Source organism: Panthera pardus, unplaced genomic scaffold (genome assembly GCF_024362965.1).
Source record: "Panthera pardus isolate Hobbes unplaced genomic scaffold, ASM2436296v1 HiC_scaffold_16, whole genome shotgun sequence".
NCBI lineage: Eukaryota > Metazoa > Chordata > Mammalia > Carnivora > Felidae > Panthera > Panthera pardus.
Window position 1 is genome coordinate 123,775,356 of NW_026526721.1, and position 27,732 is coordinate 123,803,087.

General features: G+C 51.3%; 1 protein-coding gene across 4 annotated transcripts in view; it reads right to left on the reverse strand.

Annotated features, from left to right (window-relative positions):
• The window catches only part of ESYT3 (extended synaptotagmin 3), a 49,602-nt gene that overhangs the window by 13,073 nt on the left and 8,797 nt on the right, over nucleotides 1-27,732 (reverse strand). For 3 of the 4 annotated variants that reach the window (XM_019437676.2, XM_019437670.2, XM_019437693.2), the window contains exons 2-16: nucleotides 17,844-17,885; nucleotides 15,272-15,406; nucleotides 11,995-12,071; nucleotides 10,425-10,491; nucleotides 9,701-9,790; nucleotides 9,121-9,176; nucleotides 7,756-7,876; nucleotides 5,493-5,663; nucleotides 4,736-4,818; nucleotides 2,844-2,892; nucleotides 2,469-2,558; nucleotides 1,918-1,980; nucleotides 1,756-1,818; nucleotides 1,135-1,203; nucleotides 62-148 (exon numbers count right to left, since the gene is read on the reverse strand). In XM_019437676.2, the coding sequence (XP_019293221.2) occupies nucleotides 62-148; nucleotides 1,135-1,203; nucleotides 1,756-1,818; nucleotides 1,918-1,980; nucleotides 2,469-2,558; nucleotides 2,844-2,892; nucleotides 4,736-4,818; nucleotides 5,493-5,663; nucleotides 7,756-7,876; nucleotides 9,121-9,176; nucleotides 9,701-9,790; nucleotides 10,425-10,491; nucleotides 11,995-12,071; nucleotides 15,272-15,406; nucleotides 17,844-17,885 (1,263 nt within the window). Of the gene's footprint in view, nucleotides 1-61; nucleotides 149-1,134; nucleotides 1,204-1,755; nucleotides 1,819-1,917; nucleotides 1,981-2,468; nucleotides 2,559-2,843; nucleotides 2,893-4,735; nucleotides 4,819-5,492; nucleotides 5,664-7,755; nucleotides 7,877-9,120; nucleotides 9,177-9,700; nucleotides 9,791-10,424; nucleotides 10,492-11,994; nucleotides 12,072-15,271; nucleotides 15,407-17,843; nucleotides 17,886-21,716; nucleotides 21,863-27,732 lie in introns of those variants that run through there. The other variant, XM_019437702.2, reaches the window with a different exon arrangement.

A 27,732-nucleotide genomic window follows, 5' to 3' on the forward strand; every position in this document is an offset into this window, starting at 1 on the left:
CCCACCCCTCCTGCGGTAGACACCTGTTAGCCTTGTTCCAAGACCCGAACTTGACACAAACCTTCAGATGCAGCTCCTCGGCTGCCACATCGTACACAAAGAAGGAGAACACCTGGCTCCACACGGGGTCCTTGGTGTGGGGACAAGTCTGGGGATGGAAGAGAGAAAGATCACTGAAGGGTCAGGATGGGCAGAGCAGGGTGCAGGCACCCTCTGCTCGCATCTGGCCACTCACCAGCACTGCCTGGGGGTCAGACCCACCCACACGGCTTGTGGGAGACTTTAGGGTGGGGCAGCCAGGTTCAAAGGCAAGGAGAGCTTTCCCAGGAAGGTTGGGGGTTTAATTTACTTACTTAAATTCAAGTTAGTTAACATACAGTCTAGTATTGGTTTCAGGAGTAGTGATTCATCACTCACGTATGACACCAGTGCTCATGCCAACAAGTGCCCTCCTTAATGCCCATCGCCCATTTAGCCCATCCCCCCCCCCTCCACAACCCCTCCAGCAGCCTTCGGTTTGTTCTCTGTATTTAAGAGTGTCTTAGGGTTTGTGTCCCTCTCTGTATTTTATTTTTCCTTCCCTTCCCCTATGTTCATCTGTTTTGTTTCTTAAATTTCACATACGAGTGAAATCATATGATATTTATCTTTCTCTGACCTTTTTCACTTAGCATAGTGCACTCTAGCTCCATCCATGTTGTTGCAAATGGCAAGAATTCATTCTTTTTGATCTCAAATATTCCAGTGTGTGTGCATATATGTACATGTACATGTATATACATAGATAGATCTTCTTTATCCATTCATCAGGCAATGGAGATGTGGGCTCTTTCCCTAAACTGGAAGTTGTGTGGGGCTGAAAGCATAGCAGCACTAGAGCTCACTTCCAGGGGAGGGGCCAAAAGGACTTCCACAGCTTTCTAGCATGGGCCCTTGGGTCAGTCACTCCATCTCTGACCCTCAGGTTCTTGAACTGTGCAACTATTTTGTGAGGTTGTTTTGAAGACACCGGGCCTAGAACGTGTCCTGACACCTACGAACACTGTTCTGTTCTCTAATCCCCTGCCCTTTTGCTTCTCTCCTGTAAGGGGTGGGGCCCTCACTGTCCCATGGCTACACACTGAACTGTCTCACCTTGCTCGTTTGTGTCTTCTTGCCTACAGAGAGCTTGACATAGGAAGAGGGGTCTCTGCTCACTTTATTCTGTGGGGAACAGATGGACAACAATGAAAGTGGTACCAATGGTCTGAGACACCACCCTGACCAGCCTCACCTCCCAACCCCCAGGAGCATCAGTGGGACCTGGGGCCAGCCAATTGCTTCCCTCTGACAGAAGGCTACCCTGGTGCCCCCAGGTCCCTGGGCTGCCATCACTGTGAGCTCTAGGATAGGGCTAACCCCAGGGGAGGCTCCAAGGTAAAGACAGGAGGCCCAGAGCTGGGCCTGGTTGAGCACACGCTCTTGTTCCCTCGAGCTATGGAGGCAGACAAGTTCTGGCTCTTCCTTTACCTTGTGACCTAGGTACTTAACGTTTCGGGTGCTACTTGTAAAATGGCAACAAAACGAGACACACTCATCATGGGACTCTGGCATAATGAACATGGGGGGTGGGTTGCAAAGCCCAGTGCCTGGCACATGGCAGACATGGTGAATGGCACTCTTGTCATCCATAGGCTGTGTGTGCACAGACGGTCACCCAGAAGACAGGGCTGTGGTTACTCTGAGGAAAAGGCGCCGTGACTGGCTTTCACTTACCTTGGTAAACCTAGGGAGTTTTTTGGCTCGATATTCGCCATTCAGGTAGTCAAAGGGGTTTCTCTGCAGCACAAGAATAGGATAAATGAATGACACATGGACATGTGCAAGAGACGGGCACAAGGCAAAGGTGTATGTGACACTGGGCATGGCACCACTCACCGGCAGGTTGCAGGCACTCTCCAAGAAAACCACGAGGATGGCAGTTGAAAAGCCACTATGGTCCTACAAGCACACACAGACTCTCACTCACTGGGTGCTGAAGCATTAGGAGACACAGACTGGTTTTGGAGAAGCCTATTCACGGCAGAAGGAAGCTAGCTAGCCAGACCTTGAACTCCAGACAAGCCCTACGATTGCCCACAACCTAGCTTTTTGTTGAGACTGAATCTACAACTGCAGCATGTCAGATTCAAGTCAGACACAGGGGTGGACTTCCTCAGGAACTGGGCTGACCAGCACTGACAGAGCTTTTAAGGATCCCATCTTTCCCGAAGATGGCTGAGCTGCTCCGAGACTGCTGAGAGATCAGGAGCTGCCTGGTGTGGAGCTGAGGCCGAGGGACAGGTTCTGCCGAAGGTGGGGCTGGCTGGATGATTCTGTGAGCAAGATCTGGGGGCTTCATCTCGCCCCCTTCCACAAAGCTCACACAGGGACCGGCCGCCAGCCTCCGCACACCTTTCTGGTAGGGAACGCTGACACCCCACCCTCACCTGGGTCAGAGCTTCCGGGCTGGCGATCAGTGAAAGCCACTCCAGCCGCAGGTGCAGCCGCCCGCTGGTTGTGTCGTTCAGGACAAACCACTGCAGGAGGAGGGAGGAGGATGAGGAGGGAAGAGGGTGAGGAGGGAGGAGGGAGGACGGCTCCAGGAAAGGCCCACTGAGATGCTACCGACCCTCCAAGCAGTTCAATTCTGGGACCTGGTGGAGCCCTAATAGGGGCTTTAGGGCAAAGATGGCCCAGCCGGGCGGTGTGGGCTCTGGGCTCGAGGGAATGGGAGAGGTGGTTATAGAAGGCCAGAGTACTACACTTTGAGATGGAAACAAGAATGTCCATGGGGGGAGGGGGGGTTGCAGGCTCGACTCTACCTCATCCACCACTCTGTTCGTCATGACATCCCCAAGGCAGATCTGCAGGCTGGAACACACAGGGAGTCGGCTTAGCTCCAAGCAGGCAGGAAGCAGCATATCCGAGGGCGGCCCTCAAGACAGGGGACCTTAGGGGTGCCTGCGTGGCTCAGTTGGTTGAGTGTACAACTCGATTTTGGCTCAGGTCATAATCTCAGGGTTTGGTTTGTGCGCTCGAGCCCCATGTCAGACACAGCAGACAGCATGGAGCCTGCTTGGGATTTTCTCTCTCCCTCTCTCTGCACCACCCCCCCTTCTCTTGCTCTCTCTCTCTCTCTCACTCAAAATACATAATGTAAAAAAATGGTTTATAATCTTTGAGGAAAAAAAAGATGGGATCTTATTCATCTCAAGGCACCAGTGGTAAAGCGCTTGCCGCTCAAGCAAATGAAGGCCAGTCAGCAGGTGGCTCCAATCCCCAGAGGAGAACATGAGCAGAGGCTGCTGGGCACACTGGCTCTGGATTCCCCAGTGACGGTACTATGGGCATTTTGAACAGGATGATTCTTCTTTGTGAAAAACTGCCCATGCGTTGCATGGGTTTAGCTTCCCGGTCCTGTGTCCTCTAAACACCCGCAGCACCGCCTCCCACAGTCATCATTAACGACCCCCAGGGCCCATCCATTTCCAACACTGCCCCAGGTGCCCTCCAGGGGATAAGTCTGGTTGGCATGTGTGTGACAGGAGGTGACGGAGACCTAACCTGACTGCAGCCCAAACACAAGACCCTGATAGCCAGAGGGGAAGGGGGGTGGGGATTAAGTCTGGGTGACTGTTAGAAATGTGCTTGAGCTCAGCACACGCTGGAAATCAGTAACATGCAGCATGAACTACAAGCCACACTTCTCATCTGCAACAACACAAAAACTGCAGCTTTTTCCATTAAGAAGAGAAGAAAAAGAACATCTGGTGGGGAGCTGTTTCTTAGGGTGGCAGATGGCACCCTTCCCACTTTGTTTTGTTGCTTTTAAAATTACATGCTCGTGGAAACCAGCTAAACCATACAGGAGCAAGAAAGATTTGGGTGAAACTCTCTTTTCTGCCTCCTCATCCCAGGCCCCCTGAGGCGAGCGGTGTGAACAGTCTGCTGTGTGTCTCCTGTGCCCTTCTCTGTGCTCACACAAACATACTCCGGCGTCCTCCCTGGAGACATGAAACCGCATGGGCCACACCCAGCTCCCGCCCCTTACCCCCTCCCCACCCCCCCAACCAAGTCTTCCAGCTCAACACAGACCCTGCTCATTGTTTTTAAAAGCTGCAGAATATTCTGTAGTTTGGCAATGGCAAATCTACTCAAACACTCGACCAATATCCTCTGAGGCTGGACATTTGTGTTTCCAGCCACCACAGTTCTGCTCATTGCAGAGCACCCCACGTATAATACTCTGACTTTATGGGAGATTCCTGGAAGTGGGGCTGCTGGGCCAAAAGACATATAAGTCTGAAGTTTTGATGGCCAGCCCCAGACCCACCATCTCAGTCCACCCACAGCCCTGAGTTTGGGTTCTGCCCCAGAGCAAGAGGCCAGGACTCCTTGGCACTGGGAACCTGACCATCCACGCCGGCCCCGCCCCTGCACCTGCTCTGAACAGAGAGTCTAGCTACTGCACCAGGACTGCAGGACGCAGAGCCCATGGGACACAAACCTTGGGGCCCTCTGCATCCCCGTAGCCCAGCTCAGGACTGGGCACTCAGGAGACACCTAGGAAGGAGGTTAGTAGCAGGAATGTGGAATGACAGAGCAGGATGCCTAACGCAGTCACTGTGTCAGGTGACTGCGTGCTGGAGGCGAGGGTGCTGTGGCCCGAGGCCTGGCCCAGTGCCCCTGCGCCCAGCTCAGCCCTCCTCCTCACCTGCCCAGGAAGTCGTCCCTGTCGGGATCCTCGTCATACAGGTCCACCTCCAGGTCCTGCCCAGGGACTTCGTACACTATAAACTGGAACAAAAGACGGGATACTTGATCTGGAGGCCGCAACAGCTGATGAAGCCGACCTCAAGCATGACCCAGGGAGAGCCCAAGTCCAGCCCCACCACCTGCCAGCTCAGAGCCCTGGGCAGTTTCCTGCCTTCAACACCTCTGGAGAACCCCACCTGTAAGAAGGGAGTGATGTCCTCCCCTGCGGGATGGGGAGGACGGGGGTTGGTGCACAGGGGACAACGGCTGCTGTGTGTTTTGCATGGGACTCGCAGCTTCTGGAGCACTTCATAGGCTGTGGGTGCTACCTTCAGGTAGTAGGGATTGTGGGTGGATTTAAGAACTTTAAGCTCCTGGTGTGAGGCTCTGGCAGCAGGGGAGGCTGGGAGGATTGGGGCAGAACTGACTCAGGTTCTTTTACTTTGATTTGAAAAATTCCAACAAATCTGACAGTGATGGGGAAGGGAGGTGGGAATTCATTTACGAGCTGTTCCTCCAGCAGGGCCACGGCAGCCCACCTCTGAAGCCTGATGGATGTGGGAAGGAGGAGTGATGCAGGCCACCCTGCATGTCCCCAAGGCCACTCCTCCGGCCCGGTGTTGCCACATGGGTGTGTGAGGCCCTCCCTTGTTTGTACCCAGCATGACCCAATGTGGAGCCCGGAGGGCATCAAAAGTAGCCGAGGAGACCCTCACCTCAAATACCTCATTCCAGGTGGGGTTCAGGTTCTTGTAGATGGTCCTGCTCCGGAAATGCTGTAGGCCAATGCTCACCTTGGCGTAGGGGTCTGACTTGCCTCGGATCCCCAGGAAGTTGTCCTTCTGAGCCAGCTTCTCTGCTTCCAGCAAGTGGACTCTGATCACTCCCTGGAAAATGCCCCAGCCCAGGGCTCACAGCTGCTTTCTGGGCTGTGCCCGCCCCCAAGGCCCACAACATCAGGGCCAAAGCCATCAGACATCATCCCAGCCCCGTCTCAGTGTCTCTGTGGTCTAGATGGGAGACAAGCCAGATATGGCAGTTTCCTTGCCAAAGCCACGAAGCAAGTGATGTCAGGGTCCAGGGCTCTGTCCACTCATCACCATGCCCTGCCCCCATTCCTGGCCTTCAACCTGCCGTGTGAATGGCTTGTTCAGCCGCAGCTATTTCCTCCTGTGCTGACGACCACCATCTGAGGAGGCTGCCTCCTGGATTCCCCCTCTCTAGAGGGGAACAAAGTTCTAGTCATTTCCTCCTGAGGCCCAGGTGTACACACCCCTGTGGGCACTGCGTGCCGCTGGCAGAGTGCTCATAAAGGCCCCGCACTCTGGGCTTTGTCCTCAGACAGAATGGAACGCAAGAATTAGGAAGTACACTTCATGGGGCCAGGAGGCCTCCTGCCTAGAACTGTGTTTTTAAGTATCAGTAGATACATGTACGCTTAGGATGAGCACTGAGTACCGTATAGAACTGCTGGGTCACTATCTTGTACACCTGAAACTAACACAACACTGTATGTTACCTGTATTGGAATTAAAATAAAAAAATAAAACAGTGACAGATACACAGGCATTTACCCTTTGACCCAGCAATCCCACGTCTAGCCCTAAAAGTATACTGCCAAAACTCAAAAAAGACACGTCCAAGGCTATTCGTGACAGCGCTATTTGTAATAGCGAGAGATCAACACAGCCCATTCAATAACCCCCTGCACACACACACCGTGGAGTACTGGGCCGCCGTAAGCAGGAAAGAGTTAGGGCCCTGTCTACCCTGTCACGGAGCGGTGCCCATGACATACGGAGTGATAAAAGCAAGGTGGAGAAAACTAGGTTGCTGCCATCCGTCAAAGAAGGGGAATATGACCATCATCAGATATGCACACACAACCATATCTGCAATATATCTGCAGCTGCTCATTTTAGAAAACCAGCAATGAACAGTGGAAGGATAAACCATTACTTAAGGGGGATGGTGGAGGTCAGGTGCAGGGAAGAAAGGATCGAAACCAGATCCCTTAAGATAGAATACGTTTTTTATGTTGGACTTCGGAAGCTTGCAAATATTTTACATGACTGTGAAAGGAAGTTACGGTAAAAATTCAGCCCTAAAAATAGAAAATGGAATGAAACAAATCAATGTAAATGTTCACGGCCAGTTGTCGCAAACACGCAGAAAGAACTATTCCAAGTGAGTTTAAATGGTAGCAACTTTCCAGGACCTCTTGAGGGGGATATCCCCTGAGGACAGATTGTTTTCAGTAACAGAGGCGTAGGTGATGGGGTTGGTTGTTATTCTGAGATGGCCAAACTCAGCCTGGGGAGGCTGAGAGGACATATGTGCTGCCGCCTGCTCGCCCCGGGCCTTACCCCGGTGCAGCCAGAGCAAGCCGATGCCTCTTACCTGGTACTGGTGGAGAAATGGGCACGCACCCCTCTCCCGAGCCCCGACTCACAGCCCTGAAGGGCACCTTCTGTAGGGAGGCCATGTGGCTGTCCTCAGGGGCCTCCCAAGCAAGGCCCAGGATGTGGGGGGCAGGGGCAGTGGGACTGAGCACACAGGAAGGCCCACGTCTTGGCTCAACTGAATGTTCTTCCCAGTGTACCCCAAGGATTCTTTCCACCACCAAATAATGGAGTCGGGGGAGTCTCGTGTCCCTGAAGGGAGGATGGGAATCTCCTAGAGTTTCCTGGGAGCAGGGGTGACTTCCCATAGCCCCCAACCCAGGCTGCACAGGTGGGGGGTGGTGAGGGGGGACCAGCATCCAGGAAGGAATGCCACCTGGGTTCCGCCCCTCCCTAGATGGGTGGCTTTGGGCAAGTCAGTCAGTCTTCCAACGCTCGGTCCTCGCCCGATCAAACAAAGATGCCATGCTCTCACAGGGCAGAGACCAGGCTTACCAACTGAGAATGCGTTCCCTCCTCCAGCCTGAGGGTCCCTCAGCTCTGGGCCCAGTGCTCTGTGGCCAGTGCAGGTACTCACGCAGGGCAGAGGAAAGAGCAGGTTGGTCACATCCAGCCCCTTCTTCACAGGCACAGTCACGCGGTTGGGCAGTACCAGGTGGGCGGCGATGAGGTCCTCCAGCAGGCTATCTGACACCTCGCTGGGGACAGTGGACATGACCAGCTGTAAAGGCCGCCCACCCCTCCACTGGTCATCCCCAGAGCTCAAACCAGGAGCAGAGCGTGGTGGGGTGGGCCCTGCCCAACAGGGAACATCCCTGTCCCCAGCCTGCCTGGCTGGTGGGGGTGGGGGAAGATGCGGGGTTTACATTTTGACAGCCCCTGACCACCACCCTCTCAATCCCGCTATGTTCTCTGAGGCATCCCAGCGTGGTAGCTAAGGGATGGCCTGGAGCCTGTGTGCAAATCTCAGCTCCACTACCCATGAGCTGTGTGACCTTGGGTAAGTCGATCACCTCTCTGGACCTGTTTCCTCATCTCAGAGAATAGCACCTGGCGCACAGTAAGTGCTAGCTAAGTGTTTGCTTCCGTAGCTCTTCTACTGGCTGACATCCCATCAGAGTTCTCTGCTCACTGCCTGACTCCCTCTCCCCAGCAGAGGAGCAGGGACAGTGCCTGGAACAGGCCTGGCACGCAGAGCGGGTGCTCAGGAAATATCTGTTGAATGAAACAATGTGCCACTGGATTCTCTGCATCCAGGGGGCCAGGAGCAGTGGGATCGTCCCCAGGGAGCGAGCCAGTGGTCCTCCCCGCAGGCCAGGGAGCTGCCTGAGCCCGGGGAGCCTGCTGGTGCTTGCCCTGGCCAGTCCAAATGTCCCTGATGCCTGGGGACACGTGTCCACGTGGGCCTGGAGCCCTCCCTTTCTCCTCCCAGGGGGCCTGAGGCTCTGAGTGCGGCCCTGCCACGGCCAGTCCCAGGAAGGGACGTAGAAGAACCGGGATCCCCTTTCACTGAGGAAGAGCCCAGAGAAGTCACACAGTTGCTGAACAACAGAGCCAGAGAGCCTGTGCTCTCTCATTAGCCCACACAGCCTCCCCCAGGACATCTCCTGTGGCCAGTGTGTGCCCGTGCGTTTGAGCGTGTGTGTGCGTGCGTGTGTGCGCGTGTGTGTGCGTGTGCGTGTGTGTGTGTGTGTGCGTGTGTGTGTGTTTTCTAGGTGCAGTGCCTGCCCACAGAGGCCAAGCAACACTGTTAGCCTCCTGGTCCCACTCCGAACACACCAACACATTTCCCCCCAGGGCAGAGACAGCATGGTGCCACCCCGCTCCTCACAAAGGAACCGGGAGGGAGGGCACAGCCAAGGTGCAGCTCCAGTCACCGGATGCCCGTCTCTGGAGGACCTCACTCTTGGGATCTGCCTGGCAGCTCTTGCAGTGCACTCACTTGATTCCTGGAGCGTCCAGCAGGTTGGTCAGGCCTGTCCAGTTGATCTGCAGGTGCTGCAGGGGCAGAGGGAGGCTGTTAGGCTGGATGAAGCTGGAAGCCCAGGGCTGGGTCCCTCTGCCAAGCGCCTCACACCTGCCAGCCCGGGGAACCCAGCCTGCTGGTGGTGGTGGGACCTCTGCGGAGGCGTCAGGCAGGTGAGGGCACCTCTCAGTCTTGCTTAGGCCTCGGCTTGGGTGGCTGGGGCCGCGAGGCCCGCTGCTCTCCTGCCAGGACCACACGGGAGAGCAGGGCACACAGCCACAGGCCGGCCTGGACTGAGAGGTCTGGGTTACACCGTCTCCACCTCGGTCCCCCTGTGTGACCTCGGCAAGCCACTCTCCCGAATGTTTCCTGGTGTCAGGGAGAGCAGAGCCGAGCACCTCAGGCTGCCTTAGATGACATGAGACGAGCAGTTGGAGCAGCCAGTCTCGCCGGCCTTCGGCAGTTCCATTCTGGGACTCAGACTGGCTCCTGGGGCCTAGCAGGCGAGTGCTTTCTCACAGGGAACCGCAGGCCTGCGTCTTTCCCTGGGACTTACTGGCTTCTGAAGGAAGAACACCGTCACGGCTCCCACGAAGGGCTTGTCCACCAGGAGGGGCTCCAGGATGATCCGCAGCGTGCCCTGCAACTGGGTGGGCACAGGGGGCCAGTGTGGGACCTCAGCCCCACTCCCCCCTGCACCTGCTGTGCTCTGCCGAGGCCACCCCCAAACATCAGGGCCACCTGCTGTTCCAATAGGGACCACACTTAGGAAACAGAAATCTGCACACAGCTGTCACGCCTCTGCCAGCTACCAGGGGCCCCGAGCTAGCCACCACTGCCTTCCACGGGTGCAGAGGGCAATTTACTTTACCTCTTGCTCACGTTTCAGGCCAGCCCAGCCAGCGGGGACCCAGCTCCCGTATTACTCCTCTACCACAAGAGATCTCCACCTCCTCCTCCAACCGCCTCATTTCTAAGCACTGGTTCTGCATCACTCCATGAACAGAACCTTTCCCTTCCCTGGGCAGCTGATATTGCCCTGGGGGGACTGTACAGAGGCAGGTGTGGGGCCATGGGGCCAAGCAGCAGGTTAATAAGGCCTAGTCACCTCTTCACGGTCAGGCGACCTCAGGCCTGGAGTCCCTTGGTCATCGTCAGCCTGTGTTTGGTGTCTGTACCTTTTCTGCAGCCTGCTCCAGCATGAGCCCACTTCCCCCTGCCCAGCCTCCCACCCCAGGGGCAGGAATGGGGGGTGGGCAGTCCCACCAGGCTCCACGTACCTGGATCCCATTCACGCCAGCCTGTATCTTCTGCAGCTCTGCACTGATCTCACAGTCCCCGATGTAGCTGAAAGTGGGGAGGGACGAAGGGCAGGTACACCACTCAGAGAGATCAGGAAGCTTGCCCAGCACCACACAGCCCAAGTCCAGGCGGCCAGCCACCAAGCCTGAGCCCCGTGTCACCTGGATATGGCCTCCCTAAAAGCCTTAGCCTTTCTCAGCTCTGCAAAAATACCGACGTGAGCCCAGACCCTGGGAGGCAGCTGCACCGGTCCTTTCACCCAGGTGCCTCATGAATATCCCTACCTCCGCCCACAAGGGCGGTGACTGTGGTCACCACTTTGCCCTGTGACACCCTGAAGATGTGAAGGGGGGGCTCTCGATGAACATACTACCCAGTCCTCCGCTACTGCTGTGTGCCTGCCCCATCCCTGTTCAGGTCTCTTCCCCAAGGACACAGGAACCTGAGTCTAGCTGGCAGCACTTACCAAGTAATGGGCACAGGGAGCCCAGATGGGCGCCTTGGAGGGTAAGGATCATAGGACTCTGTCAAAGGGTCCTCTAAGGGGATAGAGAGTGGGGAGGCTTTAAATATCTGCAGGACAGGCAGAGAAGCTGGGTATCACAGAAATGCTGAGTACCCTCTGAAGAGCAGGGGTTGGGCGGGGGGGACTTGTCTGAGCGGACTGAGAAGCTAACTGAGTGCCAGAGGACCCTGATGTGCCTCAACTATTCATGCAAGGATCCTGTGGCAGAGCTTTGGAGCCAAGAGTGACCAACAGCCAACATCATCCCAACACACTTGAGACCAGCCCTTAAATGGGGATGGGTGTTCCCAGAGTTGACTCTTGTCTTCCCAATATGCTCTCGGTGCCAGCCTCTGGGCTAAGGACAGGAAATGAGGCACTGGAGAGGAATGGCAACAACCTGGAACTTTAGGAGTTGATCCTTGGTCCTTTAAAGCACAGTTCAGATCTCACCACCTCCAGGAAGACTTCCTGGATTGAATGTCCCTTCTCTCAGACTCAAGCCTGCTACAAACATCATTCCAAAGAGGCTCCTTTGCCCAACCCACTGAACTAGTCACTCATGTGTCTTTGCATCCTTGTTTTCCTGAGGTGCCACGACTCCAGTTCTCCCACAGATTTCTCACAGCCTGTGCTCAGAGCTCCCTGGGCTTTACCACAAGTCCCCATATCTTCTTGCCATACTTGCTCCCTCTTTCTACATGCTCTTTAAGGCAGCTTGTCTGACCCTCCAGGTGACTAGCCCTGACTTCCAAGAAAGTTCTGCTGTCTGGGCCTTGGCACCCAGAGCATGCTTGGTGCCTAGTCTTATGGGAGGAGCTGGGCCTGGGCTGAGGGTCAAACAGCTGTGGCTTCCCTGGGACCATCCATTACTCCTGATAGTCGGCCCTGCTCCAGCCCAAGGTGGTGTGGGTATGTCTTTTGTGAGGCGCTTTCACACCCCAAATTCGAGTGTAAGTACGCTACTCCGTCCTCAAACTGACTGTTCTCACACAGGGTTCCCCTGTGCCCTCCACCCGGCCCACAAAGGCAAGAGGGCTCACCATATCTGCAGGTCCAGGACCACCTGCCTTCGGTTGCGCTTGTTAGTGTGTGCCTTGACGCCGTTGACCCTGGGGCACTGGAAGAGAGGCCAGAGGGCTAGGTCAGCAGGGATCTGGCAGCAAGGGATGGCTGCTGGCCCCTCGCCCAGCACCGGGCTTTGTCCCCAACAACCAAGGTGGCCTCTGCATTCCCGGGATGAGGCACAAACAGAAATTCACGCTGCTGCATCTGTCCTGGGCACCGTGATACTTCCCTCCCTAGAACGCACACCCTTTCTTCTCTCTCTTAGTGCAGGTATTTACGGAGTACCTGCTCTGTGCCAGGCACTGGACTGGGGAGAAGGCCAGGAGCAAGATGGGCTGAGCCTGCCCTCATGGGTTGGAAGCCCAGCAGAGGAGACAGTGGTGGGGGAGGGTGTGATGAGATTCAGCCCCTTGCTGTCACATGGGGATCTGGAGATTTCAGGAGCAACCTCCCCTGGTGTGGGCAGAAGTTAGCGAAGGCTTCCTGGAGGAGGAGGCATTTAAACAGTTCTGGCCTATGAGTAGGAGTCGGCCACCCAAGGGCAAGGGAAGAGGGCAGGATCCCTGGCTGTGGGATCTGACCCTAAAAATTAAAGTGCCCTGCCCTTGACCCAGCCCTCCATGACCCAGGGTCATGGTCCCCCAGCCTCTGGGGCTGAGGGCTGAGCTGCTAAGTAATGCCTCCTACCCCAGGTCTCTTTGCCTTCTGTTAGGAGGCTACTGGGCATTGGAATGGGGGTCTGATTATTATTTACGAAGAATAAAAAGTAAGTATCATTTGAATTTGAGTTATAGTCATGCTGAAGTAGTGAGGGTTGAAGTTCACTAATGTTTGCAATCTAGTTTGAAATGCATTTAAAAAAAAAGATGATGAGGTGGGGCACTGGGGTGGCTCAGTTGGTTAAGCGTCCGACTTCGGCTCAGGTCATGATCCCGTGCTTTGTAGGTTCGAGCCCCGCGTCGGGTTCTGTGCTGACAGCTCGGAGCCCAGAGCCTGCTTCGGATTCTGTGTCTCCCTCTCCCTCTCTGCCCCTCCCCCGCTCACACTCTGTCTCTCTCACTCTCAAAAATAAATAAATGTTAAAAAAAAGTTTTTTAAAGATGATGAGGAAAAATAGATGCATGGATATGTGCTAAAGCAAAATACAGCAACAGGTTAGCAGTTGTTTGATTCAGATGTCTCGTGGCATAATACTCTCACGTCTTCTGTATGCTGGAGATTTTTCACAATGAAATGTTGGAGAAAAAAATTCGGTCAACCACACTAGAGAATATTCCATTATCTTTCTGTTCTCCCCTTAGAAAGTGCCATTTACAAATGCACTGTCACATGAAAAGCCTATCCAAGAGTATGGAACCAAAAATGCAGGGGAAAAAGTATTAATAGGGACATCTCGAGTGGTTTAATTAAAATTATTATGTAGTCTTTCCACAGTTTGTGATATGTGTGGTAGGTCAGCTTTTTTAAATATATAGTTTGCTGTGGTTTATTTTTGCCATTCTTTCTCATATTTATTTAACATTTATTTTTGCCCTGATTTTATATTTTTATTTATTTATTTATTTATTTTTTTTTTGAGAGAGAGCGAGAGCACGCATGTGAGCAGCAGAGGGAGAGAGTGAATCTTAAGCAGGCTCCACGCCCATCATGGAGCCGGACACAGGGCTCCATCTCATGACCCTGAGATTGTGACCTGAGCTGAAATCAAAAGTCGGACGCTTAACCGACTGAGCCATCTGGGCGCCCCATGTTCTTTTTCTTTCCTGTCGAAGCTTCAGGCCACGTCCACCCTGGTCTCCAGGGCCTTCGTATTAAAGACCCAGAAAAGCCAGTGGAAGACTGGGGAGCAGGGCGGGGCACTGTAACGGACTTCCCACAGCCTGGGGCCTCTAGGCCTGCTTCTGTTGTGACAAGGGACGACTTCCCAGCAGCATCACATCCCACAGGCATCGGGCTGTGTGGTAAACACAGCAGTCTGCCGGCTCCTTAGCTCTTAGCCTGCTGAATCCTTCAAATGCCAACTCAGACATCACCCACTCCCGGCAGCCTTCCCTGACTACCCCATTCCCCTCCACTCCTGAATTCACGCATTCCTCTACCATTGTGCGTACATGGCCCTGTTGAGGTCCACCAGTTTATACGTCCGCCTCACACAGGACAGTGACCTTTGTGAAGGCAGGCGCATAGCCACGCCCATTTCTGTCTATGGTGTCTCACTCACAGCCATGTTCCATAAAGTCTACATGAACGAACCAGGGAATGGACAAATGAACCAACAGATGCTGGGACAAGCCAGTCCTGGCTGAGTCCGAGTGGCATAAACCAGAATCTCCAGGGCTCAGGCAGCTAGCGGGGCAGAGTTGGGACACGCCCTGGGGCAGGCAGACGGCCCTCAGCAGGCTGGCCTGCACTCTGGCACCTGCCTGCCCCACAGCAGACCACATGCTGGGGCCTCTGATTTCCCCAGTGATGGACATCACAGCAGTTCTCTGCCTGGAGGATGCTTTTCTTTTTTTTTTTTTTAAGTCAACTCTACACCCAACATGGACCTCAAACCCATGACCCCAAGATCAAGAGTCATGTGCTCCAGCGACAGAGCCAGCCCGCCAGGGGCTCCTGGGATGAATTTTCAAACAGCAAAAATAAGACTCACAGCAGTGGGGCACTTTAGGGCAGCAGGAACGGGGCACAAGGGTGGACTAGGAAGCTGTCAAGAATAAGGACCTGATGTTGGGTATGTCAGATGCAAACCTCACCTATCCTGGGTCACCTATTATCTTCACAGAACTAGGGTTGGGTTTGTGACGCTGCTTGTGAGAACCAATCATTTGGTAGAGAACTATCCACTGTGTTGAGGCACTGCCTCTCTCCGTGAAGGTGTGCTCTCCCAAGCTGATGCCTTAGCAATCATGACTTGTACATCTTTGTATCTGGCCGACTGCCACTGCCTGGCATGTTTCCAAAATTTGGCTGAAGAAAGGTGGACTTATTTCCCATCTTTCCTTTTTGTTCTCTCCGAGCCAGGCTTCCTTAGACCCTGCAGAGACTGTGGGGCCGGGACTCAGGGGTGAGGGGTCTATACCGAGGCTGAGAGGCTGAGAAGGGCAGGTGGCGGCCAGGCCCCCAGCAAGGTCCCCTGGGATGTTCTCAGTCAGGAGCGAATGACCTGGGGCAGGGTTTGGGACAGAGAAAAGGCTGCAGAGCAGATACAGGCTGCCCCTCCTGAGACATCACCCACCTCTTGTCACCCACCTTTTGTCCAAAGTAGAGCTTGGTGAAGGTGAAGGTCTTCAGGTGGATGCTCTTCTCCCGGATCTTGGGCTCGAGTTTCTCCCGGAACTTGTTCTCCATGATCATACTCAGGTAGGGCCAGATCTGAGAGATGATCTGTGACCACAGGAAGAGGCTCTTGGGGGTCAGGTCTGTTTCCCCCACCCAAGACCCAGGGCTACCCAGAACAACCTGGCCCCGGGGGCGGGGGGTCCCATGGCCCTTACACTGCAGCACCCACAGGCCTGTCTGCCCACCCATCCACGCAACTGTCTATCCATCTATCCATCAAACATGGCATAACTACAACAGTTGTTCTCACTCTGGCCCAGGCAGTGGGACCCCAAGACTTGGTGCTGTTTTGCAGAACACCACGAAATGGTCACTCAACTTAGTATTATGAAACTTTTGGTTCACTGCTAAAATGTAAGCTATCAGAATCAACATTGTGATATAACCAGGAAGGAGCAGGTGCCAGAGGCTTAAGGAAAAAGAATCACAGAAGAGAAAGTTAAATTGCTTCCTGTGGATTTAATTTTTTCTAACAATCAAAAAAAGGCTGCCTTGGGCTGATCTCTGCAGAATGACTCATGGTGTGGGTCTGGAAAGTAAGCATGGGACAGGGGAGAGGGAGGGCAGCAGAGAGTGGTCATAGTTTAAAGATGCAGTTCCTGTTCCCCAGACCCAGCATTGGAGGAGCCCGAGGCTGAGAGGTTTCAGGGCACCACTGCCTCCATCTCTCTCAGGGGCCCCGTTAGGGCTGGTTCCGTCTTCCTGCCTCACTGCTTTGTCGTCTACTGAGTGCATCCTGAGCATGAAGCTCCATGGGACACACTGGGTGCCCCAGTGTGTGGTTTGTCTACACAGTTGTCTCCCCACCCGTGTCCTGAACTGAGGGTGGGAGCCTCATCCTACAGTCATACGTCCCCAACACCTTGTGTGGGACTCTGTGTGTCAGTGTAAGAAAGCAAGATGTAACACACGAGGGCACCCATGAACTAGGGGACACAGGCAGGAGGGACTCCCCTTTGTGGGCACAGAACAAGGTCTGTCCCAGGGGCCCTGGGCCCAGCATTAATCCACAGAAATCTGGTCACTCCTCTGAAAGCAGCAACCTACTTCGTCCAACTTCTACCCATAGGCTGGGAGCAGTGTTCTTTTTTTCTTTTTTTTAAATGTTTATTTATTTATTTATTTGTTTATTTATTTATTTTAATGTTTTTAACGTTTATTTTTGAGACAGAGAGAGACAGAGCATGAACGGGGGAAGGTCAGAGAGAGGGAGACACAGAATCCGAAACAGGCTCCAGGCTCTGAGCTGTCAGCACAGAGCCCGACGCGGGGCTCGAACCCACAGACCGCGAGATCATGACCTGAGCCGAAGTCGGCTGCTTAACCGACTGAGCCACCCAGGCGCCCCAAATGTTTATTTATTTTTGAAAGAGAGAGCGCGTGAGCAAGCAGGGGAGGGGCAGAGAGAGAGAGGGAGACACAGACTCTGAGGCAGGCTCTAGGCTCTGAGCTGTCAGTACAGAACCCGACGCAGGGCTCGAACCCACAAACCATGAGATCATGACCTGAGCCAAAGTTGGACACTTAACTGACTGAGCCACCCAGGCACCCCTGCTGGAAACGGTTTTTGATCCACACGGCATTGACATCTTTGGTAACACAGAACTATCAACTTTTGCTCAAAAACCATCAGGAAGTCTTTTCTTAGACCTAACTTAAGTCATTCCTGCTGTGGCTGTTCTAACCAGAACAGAGGCAAGGTTCATATTAGAAAAAGTCCTGAGTCAGAATACTTGAGTGGGTGGGAGGATCCACGAGCTGTCACATTTAGGGGACAGATGTGGGCTGTCCAGATAGGGGCCAGACTCTGTTTCCTCATCTGTAAGAAAGGGCTAGACCCAGAGTTGGAGCCTGGGGGCCCCCCTGAGGCATCTGGGAGCAGAGCCTGCTGGGAGTTCCCTGAATGATCTAATAGTCGTCACACCAGTGATGACAGTGTTCATGACGTCCCAGGCACTGTGGGGCACTCATTACCTCATTAACCCTCACAGCCTCACAAGGCAGGGACCGTAATTATTCCTGTTGCACAGATAGGGGGAACCAGCTCTGAGAGGTGAGGCGGCCTGCCCAGGGTTGCAGAGTCAGTGCTGACAGATCTGGGCTGGAGACCAGGTAAAGTGTGGCCATGGCCTTCCTCCCTAGCAAGCACTGATCTTGGCCTCATGGGCCACTGGGGGTGCTGCATTTTTCTCTATACTTCTCTGTGTTTTCTAACATTTCAGCTGTGGCCATGCATTAGTTTCACACTAAAATAAATTTTGTTTTCTTCTGTTTTGTTTTAAATAGAATCATTGGTAATGAGAAGATCCGGGAGGGTGGGAAGGGGAAGAAACCGGCAGAAGGCAGCCGGCAGTTACTGCCAGGAGGCCCCTGTCCCTGTGCGTGGCATCGCCGACGCCCCGTCCCCGGGGTCCCTCAGCCTAGGGCCAGGAGGATGAGGCCTAGAAGGAAGCCAGCCCTGCCGGACCCACCCCGGCCTTACCTTATTGGCCCACTCGACCCGCTCCACATCTGGGAAGTGGATCTAGGGAACAGAAACCCCAAAGGTAAGTTAGACTGAACACCTGCCCATCCCTGAAAACCCAGAAGCGCAGCAGCCGGGCAAGTCCCCGCTCCCACCCCACACGCACCTCTGCTCTTCCTCCCCGTCCAGCACCCACTTGGCCAGAGACTCAGCCAGCCCTGCCCCGGAGCGCACCGTCTGGTGCGGCAGGCAACCAGACCGTACCAATGCACGGTCAACACTGACACTACTGGGCTCGGAAGCCCTGCACATAGGTGTGCGGTTCTGTAGAGACTGCTCCTCTCTCCTGCCCCCCGCCCCCCAACTGCGCCCTGCAGCCCACAGGCTGGAAGGGCGGGACTGGAACCCCGTCGCTTGCTTACACAAATAAGACCTTCCTTCCCGGTGGATACACACAGTCCCCACCCAGGCTGGCCCAGGGTACCACCCGACTTCGTTCCTTGCCTTTCCCTCCTCCTTATTCCTTTTAATGCCACAAGTAATCATGGACTCTGGAGAAAAACTAGAAAATACAGCTAAGCAAAAGGAAGAATATTTTATCACAGAATGCCAAGGGACAACCACCGTTAACAGGTTCAGCCTATTGCGGAAACAAGGCTATGTAGTTCCCACAGAAATTGAAGTCACCGTGTGTTTTGGTAGTCTGCTTTTTTCCACCTAGTGTATGTAGGATTGTATTGATTCCTAAGGTAACAACTGCCCGTTTGAAAGCCATTTTCATAGGCAACTGGAGAATGGAAGTGTCCCCCTCAGCTCCCAGGAGCCCCTCCCCAGCAGGCCAGATCTGTGGTCACATAGGGGAGCTTCCTTCAGGTCACAGCCCCTAGCCACTGTGCCTACCGGGTGAGTCCTGCCACTTCCTTGGGTCAGGGAGGGAGCTTGGGGGGTGGGGGGGGCGGGGGGCAGGTGAAGCAACAATCCTACTGGCTAACCTTTGCATCACCTGAGGGTGTTTAAGCCCTTCCTTGCAAGAGTCTCAGTCTCTGCCAGTGTCTGAGCTTCTCATAGACCCCCGCCCCAACCCCCAAGGTTTTCAGGGACAAAGGGGTAAGACTGTAGTGGTACCTGGCACAAAATAGGGATCAGTAAATGGTAGCAGTGGCTACCATCACTGTCACCAAAGTCCTCTGAGCACAAGGCCAACTCAGGATCAGATTCATGGTGGGCATTGGAACTCCCAAGGTCAGGAAAGGAGATGTGTCCATGCAGTTCACACTCCTAGTGCACACCAGGCCCTGGGCTGGCTCTGGGGATTCCCTGAAGGCCTAAATGTAGACCCCGGCCTAGACCACTTGCCCAAGAGGAGAGCCATTCCCAAAGGAGTGATAAGCAATTCAGTCCTCTTAAGGAGTTTTTAACAACCTTGAGAAGTCAAAGAAGCCCGGCGCTTCTGAGACTCCTGGAACATTGAGCCATTCTCCCAGCCCCAGTTCCCCCAGCCCTGGGCAGTGATCCGTATTAACTTGGAGAAGCATCTAATAGTCTCAGGTGCTAAAGGAAAATCACAGCCTGGTTCCCAGGGAGAGGGCAGGGGGAGGCTGACTCAGTCCACAGGAACAGAAGGGAATGGTGGGAAAGGAATCTTGAGGGAGGTAGGCAGGAATTAGGGTCAGCCCATTCATTTCAGCTGGGGAGAAGCAGCCTACTCACCACCCATTCCCTGCTGCTGCCCTGGGTCAGGTCCTAAGCTGGTAGCAGGCAAATGGAGGGTGAGACCCTTTCATTGCTCCCTATCACACTGCCCACTAAAGCACACTAAAGAAAAAGCTCCTGCACGTGGGGCTGAAACAGACATCCCCACTGCTCTTTGGTTACTCCACTCATTACTATCTTTGACTTTATTTCTTCCAGGCAGCCTTTCCTGATCTCTCAAGTCAGAGACAGGTGTCCCTATTATGTGTCTGCTGGTTCTCCTTTGAGACACTTAACACACCTTAATAGACCTGCTTGTCTGCCTGCCTCCTTACTAGACTGGAAGCTCTCGTGGGCCGACTTGGCCGTGTTCCCTATTAGTGCCTGTCCCTGACACATGAATATCTTAATAAATATTTGTGGAATGAATGAATGCATAAATGTATGCAAGTTTCTTGCCCTCAAATAGCTCCTAGGCTGGCAAAGGAAGCAGACAATAAACAGATCATTCCAAGTACAAGATCAATATCAAGGTGTGGGGAGTGGGACCCCCACAAAGGAGAAAAGCGGGTTACAGCTGGGCTTTCACTGGCACCTTTGTCCCTCTGCTGCTCAAGCCTGCTGGCTGGACCCTTCCCTCTCCTCCGTCCATCCTGCCCCCTGCACTCCCAACCTACCCCGGGGCACATCTTATGTGCACACCCCTTCCACCGACCCCCTGACTCTCCAGGGGAGGACCCAGAGGAGGTTCTGTACCCTGGGAACTGGGTTCTGATAACCTGCACCCTGGAAAAGTGATCCAGCTTGGCAGGTCTAACCCTGGTCACACTTGGGAGCCGGCTGAACGAAGATTCCTGAGCTGCCTCACACCTACTGACTCACAGTGTTTCAGGGTGGGGCCTGGCAATTTATTTTTAACAAGCTCCTGGCAGGATTCTGGAGTTCCATCAGGATTGGCATCAATGACCAGCCCGCCCCTTCCTTTAGAGGGGCCCACACTCACCCTGACAATGCAGACAATAGCGGGATGTCCAGGGCCCACACTGTTTTCATGGTCTCTTGGCCAGCTGCACTTGTGTTGAGGCTCCCTGCTAAGAGATTCCCCTAGAAAGTGAGTCTGAATGCCCTGACAAGAGTAGCAATTCAGGCCAGGAAAGGAAGAGACCATCAAGTCTCTACTCTGCCTTAGGCACCCTGCTGGCTCTCCCTCGGCCTAAATCTTGGCACCTATCGTGACTCGCCAGTGAGCTGATTCAAGAGCCAGGCCACCTTCTCTGTGATGGCCCTAGAGTAAGTCCTGGACCAGAGGATGACATCAGAGTGATGGACATTTAGGAAGCAATTACTCAGACCCAATGTTCCCTCAGTTTGATGGAGACAAATTAGTCATATTTCCATTATAGTTGGCCTTTTTTTTCCCCTACTCCAAATTCTCAAAGTTATTGCATGTTATTGCATCTATTGGCTTTATATTTTAGCTTTTCCACTTAGGTCTTCAATCTGTCTGAAATTTTTTATAGCGGATGAGATAGGCCTCTACTTTCATTTCTTTCCATACTCTAAGGCAGCAATTTTCTAGTATCACATACCAAAAAAAAAGTCTATCTTTCCTCCTGACTTGTGAAGTGACTTCCCTCATATGTCAGCTTCTGCTGTGTACTCTGGTGTGTTTCTGAACTTGGCATTGAACTCTGTGGTCTGATTGCCTGTTCCTTGCCAGTCTCACACTGTGCTAATCACTCTAGCTTTGCAACATGACCGGGGTTGGGTGATTCCCTCTGTTAGCTTTTATTTTTCAAACTGATTTAGCTAATAGGAGTTATTTATACTTCCATATGAATTTTGGAATCTTGCCAATCTTCCCTCCAAAATATCCTCCTGGATTTTGATGGTTATATTCCAGAACTTATAAATTTGTAGGAGAAATGACAGCTTTACAATATTAAGTTTTGTAGCCATGAGCAGAATATTTCCCTTTATGAATCACATTAGGTTGCATTCACATTTGAGATCATAAACCTTTTCCTATAAAAATCCCATATATTTTTGTTAGATTACTTCGTGGGTTTTGCAGTTATTAAAAATGGTATTTCATTTTCTGTGCAACTTTGTTGAAATTTGTTGCTAGTTCTAACTGTTCATGAATTCGCACAGATTATTTATACACATGAATAAACTCCAGTAACAATTTTTTCTTACCTTCTCTTAGTTTGTCTTTTGGTCACGCCCAGTAGCAGTGATTGTGAACAGCTCTACCTTGTTCCTGGCCTCAAATGGAAGTTTTTCCATGAAGTGTGATTTTTGCTGTAGAGTTTTAGAGGACAGCCCCTATCAGGTTGAGGAAGCTCTTCTCAATAACTTAATTTGCAAGGACTTTCATTATAAATGGGTATCGAACTATATTCAACACAATAGATATTGAGACAATCGTGTAATTTTTTCCTTTGTCCATTAATGTGGTGAACTTAACTGATGTTTCTTTATAAAACAAAGCCATCTCTAGTACTCAGGAAACGCCCCATTTGAAGTAATACATTTAGGTAGCCTGATATCTCATTTAGGTTTTATACACTTAGGATTCAAAGTGATACCTACAATTTTCATTCTTGTGCAATTCACACCCAGTTTTGGTACAAAGATCTTACAATAAATTATAAAACTAGTGGGACAGCCTTTCCATATCTTCCTATTTTCTGAAACAACCTGTAAATAATAGGAATTATCTCATTTAAAAGAAAAAAGAAAAAAAAATGGGTGCCTGGGTGGCTCAGTCGGTTAAGCGTCCAATTTCAGCTCAGGTCATGTTCTCCTGGTCTGTGAGTTTGAGCCCCGCGTCAGGCTCTCTGCTGACAGCTCAGCCTGCTTCAGATTCTGTGTCTCCTTCTCTGTCTTCCCCTCCCCCGCTCATGCTCTGTCTCTCTCTCTCTCTCAAAAATAAACATTAAAAACAAAAAAAGGAATTATCTGGTCAATGAAGTTTAATGCATCTTAGCTATAAAGCCATCTTGGCCTGAGGCTTTTTGGGGTAGGAAATTACCATTCCTCTTTTTAGTGGTTAATGGTGTATTCAAGGTCTACTTATCTCTTATTGTGGCAATTTCAGCATTTATATTTTTCTAGAAATATAGTTTATATAGGCTTTCAAAGGTATTGATATATATTTGCTTATAATATTTTATTATTTTTAAAATGTTTATTTTTGAAAGAGAGGAGTGCAAGTGGAGGAAGTGCAGAGAGAGAGAGAGGGGACAAAGGATTCTAAATGGGCTCTGCGCTGACAGAAGGGAGCCTGATGCAGGGCTCGAACTCAGGAAATGTGAAATCATGATCTGAGCTGAAGACCGAAGCTCAACGGACTAAGCCACCCAGGCTTATAATATTTTATTACTTTTAATCTGCTTTATCTATAGTTATTTCTGCATTTATCCCATATTTTATTTTCATCTTTTTCTATTTTTTAATAGGTCTAGCTTGACAAAGGTTTTGCCCATTGTATTGATCTTCTCAGAGAACTAGCTTTAGTTGTTGTTAATAGTTTTCTTTCCCCTTTACCATTATATTAACATTTTTGTTCACTTTCATCGTTGTTTTTTATTTCCTTACCTATTTCTTTGATCTAAACCTGTTGCTCTTTTATGTTCTTGGAGTTGAATTTATTTTCAGTTTTTGGTTTGTGATAAATTCAAAGTTTAAATTCCCTATGATTTTTGGCATAGTGTTTTCATTATTTACCTCCCATTTTTTTGTCGTTTCCATGATGACGTTTTAAACAATAATTTTTTACAATAAGTACTATTTTTAAATATTTAGGCATGTGAAGTTTCTAACACTGCTTATTGCTTTCTGATTCCATTTCTTTATGGCCTGCACAGTCTGTAGGATGGCAGTCCACTGGAATATATTGATAATTCCTTTGCGGCCTAGTGCATGATTAATTGCTAGGGCTGTTCCATGTATGATCAAGTTATTAATCATGTCCTTTGTAAAAAAAAAAAAAAAATATCGTGCCCTTCATAAATTCTTTATCCTTGTTTCCTCCTTGCCTACTTCTCATTTTCAGAGAGGAATGTATTAGAGTTTCCAAGTCCAACTGTTGCTTTATCTTCTTCCCTGTGCAGTTCTGTCAGTTGTTGGGTTTTTTACTTCAAGTTTATATTATGCAGCATATACATATGTCCATGACTGTTATCTTTCAAAATTACTATTCCTTTTATAATGACAGAACATCCTTGTCTTTAGGATATATCTGAGTTACATTCTACTTTATCTGATATGAAAATTGCTACTCTAGCTTACTTTTGTTTCAAAGTTGCCCAGTTGTATTTTTTTTCCACCTTATTTTCAAACTTTTTGAGTTCATGTGATCTCATGTCATTTAAAACTCACCTTAGTCCCTTTTTAGCTCCATTTTACAGATAAGGAAACTAAGGCTCAAAAAGGTTACTTACAGGCACCAGCTGCGGAGTGCCAGAGCGGAATCACAGATCCAGGTCGGTCTCACCACAAAGTCCCTGCCTGTCCACCCCACCCCTCTCACTCCTCTTAAGAAAACCTTACATAGTATTATCTTTTCCTCTTTTATAGAAAGTCTAATTTAGCAGAGGGTTGCCCTCATGGGACCTGAGTCTTCATTAGCAGGCCATGCTTTATAGCTTACAAAGGACATTCTACACTTTCATTTCATCCTCCTAATACTCCATAAGGTGTACAGCAAAGCTACAATTATCCTCATTTTACAGATGAGGAGAGGCTCAGAGACTAGTTGGTACCTGCCAAGATCACCCAGGTGACCAGAACTCGGATTTCACCCGCATGTAATTTGAGCCCAGCCTTCAAGCCTTTTTTCTTCCTGCCTTCTCCACCTGAAGTGTCAGCATTTGAAGTGCATTTCTTAGGGTCAAAGTAGTCTTTGTGCATTTAAAATTTCACCTCTGTAAGCCTTGGTTTTCTCATCCGCAGGATGGGTACCATGCTACCAATTTCACAGAGCTCCTGAGTGAGTAAATGAGACAATGCAAGTGCTCGGTACCTTCCCTGGCTCAGAGTAAATGCTCCAGAAGCTGTTACTGTTGTTGGCAGTTGTATAGACCCTGAAGGTGCAGACACTGACGTCTTTGTCCTCAGGTACATGCCAAGAACAATGTCACCTGGGCTATGCGTCCAGTTCTGTCTGACCCAAAGCCCAGCAAATTCTCTACGGGCTCCCCAGGTGCCTGCGGCTCTGCACTTTAGGAAACACTGAGAAGAGAGACAACACAGTGAAAGCGCCTGAGGCTGAAGGAGGACCACAGTTGAGTGTTGTTTCCCCGGCCTCTGCTGATTGGCTGAGGGATGCGCCCCTAGATAGGCTGGGCCCAATGCCTGTGAGGCACCTGTGTGAAGCTGTCCAATGAGGGCGCTCCACAATGAGGCGGGGCAAAGGGACCCAATCAGAGCCTCTGTGCATGTCTTTCCCTCAGGAGGTAAAGGAAGGGAAAGCTGAAAAAGACGACTGGTGGCCCACTCTCAGACTGAGTCCTAAAGTCACCGGAACTTTGGTTCCAATACCTCACAAGGCTGGGAGTCTCTGAGACCAGAGAGCAGGGAGACATCCACGCCTCCTGGCAATGCAAAGGGCTAGACTCAGGCGGGTGTGGGCAGCGGTCTTAAACTTTTCCTTACAAAACCACCACCCGGAGACCTCGTTAAGACGTGGATTCTTAGTGAGGTCCCTCAGAGATTTCGATTCTGGGAACTGAAAACTTGGGGCAGGGACCCGACAGCTTGTATCTTTAACAAGCTCCCAGGTCATTCTGATCACAGTGCTGGGGCGTGTTGAAGAATGAGTGGACAGGCCTCCCTAGGCTAGGGGACCCGCTCAGACCCTGGGAGAAGGTGACTCCTCCGCCCCCCTGAGGCTCCTGACAAGGGCTCCAAAGTCACAGCTGTCACTTTGTCATCAAATTCTTAAACTCCAAAGTCACAGCTGTCACTTTGTCATCAAATTCTTACCGGCAGCCTATGGACCTCAATTCTTTTACAAAGGGAGTATCTTTTGTGCCACGAGGAGCAAGGGAAGGCAAGGGCTAGCAGATGAAAACACAGTATGATGAGTCTGCCTGGCTTTGGGCGCTGCTCAGGCCCCTAAAAAGGTGAGCCACTTCCACCCGGTAGCTGCTTTCTACAGCCAAGCAGCAGAGGTAGGACGTGCCACCAGGGGCCCTGAGGAACAGGGTCTGGTCCTGACCCCCTTTCTGCAGCCTCAGGTTTCTCCCCATTGAAGGAAGTGAGGCTGTGATGCCTATGCTGCCCAGGTCTACAATCAGGAGACAATAAACGCAAATCTACTCTATATGGAGACAAATTAAGAGCTCTAGCAAGGTGGGGCGTCTGGGTGGCTCAGTAGGTTAAACGTCGGACTTCGGCTCAGGTCATGATCTCACAGTTAGTGGGTTTGAGCCCCATATTGGGCTCCATACTGACAGCTTGGAACCTGGAGCCTGCTTGGATTCTGTGTCTCCCTCTCTCTCTGTCCCCTCCCCACTCACGTGCTCTCTCTCTCTCTCTAAAATAAATGAACATTAAAAAAAAAAAAAAAAAAGAGCTGTAGCAAGGTTCATCCCCCTAGAACATGGAGACTATCCTGACTGCTATATTACAGGTGTGAGCACTTACCCAAAGAAGGCCTGGAAACTCTTAAAGTTGCCCAAGCCCGTGGTCAAGTCACCAAGACCTTAGATGCCTGCTTTTGCCCCTCAGAGAAACTTAAGTAGACGGGGCCTCGGCACCCACCGAGAGCCTCCCTGTGCTAACTTACATCTTGCTGCTGTTAGTGTGCTTGGGCCAAAGCTTCCCAGGCAGTGGGCTCATATTTTAATGACAGCAACGTTTTAGACAATGGCAGTAATGAGAGCTCAGAGAAGAGATAGACTGTAAAGCAAACTCAAGTCAGAATTCCAGGCTAGCAGAGGCCACCACAAAGGCGCCACACATCAATGCTTCATCTCTAGGTGGTCGTGCTTTACTTCTTAAACCCTTGAGGAAAAAGGATTCCACAGCAGTGAGGAAACGGAGCCAGAGTGATGGCTGTGTCCAGCAGCGTGGAGCCTAGGCAGGCCCCACAGATGGACTAGGAGGCCTGGACACCAGCTTTGGGCCACCAGACCCTCTCAGGAGGCAGGGAGATTGGAGGGCTTCACTTAAAAGGCCTGCGTGTCACCAGGTGAACCCGGCTCACTCCCTGTCACAGGGATGGTAGCTCTTCCCATGGGAGCAGCCGTGTGCAGACACACAGACACAGAGAAAGAGACACACAGACATACAGAGATAGAGTATGTTCCTGTGCCTCTTTGTATCTCAAAGACCTGAGACACACGCTCCTGTCTTTCGAGATAGATTCCTTCTCTGTGGTGCCTATTCAGTGGTTCCTCCTCTACCAGAAACTGGTCCCTCATTTCATTCACTTGTTTTCTGGTGAAGAACAGCCTTCGTCCCCTTTTCTCTGTTCTTGGGAGGTAAACATTTAACCTTAAAAATTGCTTTTAAATCTGTCCACTCTTCTGCTTAAAATTACCCTGCTAAAAGTGCTTTAAAGGAAAAAACATTTTGCCAACTTGAAGTTCCATTTAGTGCTGCTCTAAAATCCATAGGCTATTTAACAACACACCCAGCCTGCAGACTGGCCCAAGCCAGCTGGACCCAGTGGCGGGGGGGGGGGGGGGGGGGGGGACGCTGAGCAGATAAAACTCCAAAGGCAGTCACCGGCCATGAGAATACTGGTGCCAAGAACCTGTCACCATTTGCTGAGGAGTAAGGGCTTGGAGCATGGAGGGACTACCTGGGCTCTAGAGAGTCTTTGTTTCAAGGAGGCCTGAGTGTAATGCTAAGTCTCCAGACAGTTCAGTCACACAGTTAGGTTTGGCAGTGCCCAAAGGTTAACAAACATATCCTCTTGCTTATCAAACTAGTATAGGCAATGCCTCAGAGATACTGCAGGTTTAGTTCTAGGCCATTGCAATGAAGTGAATATTACCATAAAATGAGTCAAATGAATTTTTTCGTTTCCTATACGAAAGCTATGTTTACACTATACTGTAGTCTAGTAAGTGTGCAATAGCATGTTTTAAAAAAAGTACATACATTAATTTAAAAATATTTTATGGGGCGCCTGGGTGGCTCAGTCAGTTAAGCGTCCGACTTCGGCTCAGGTCCTGATCTCGCGGTCCGTGAGTTCGAG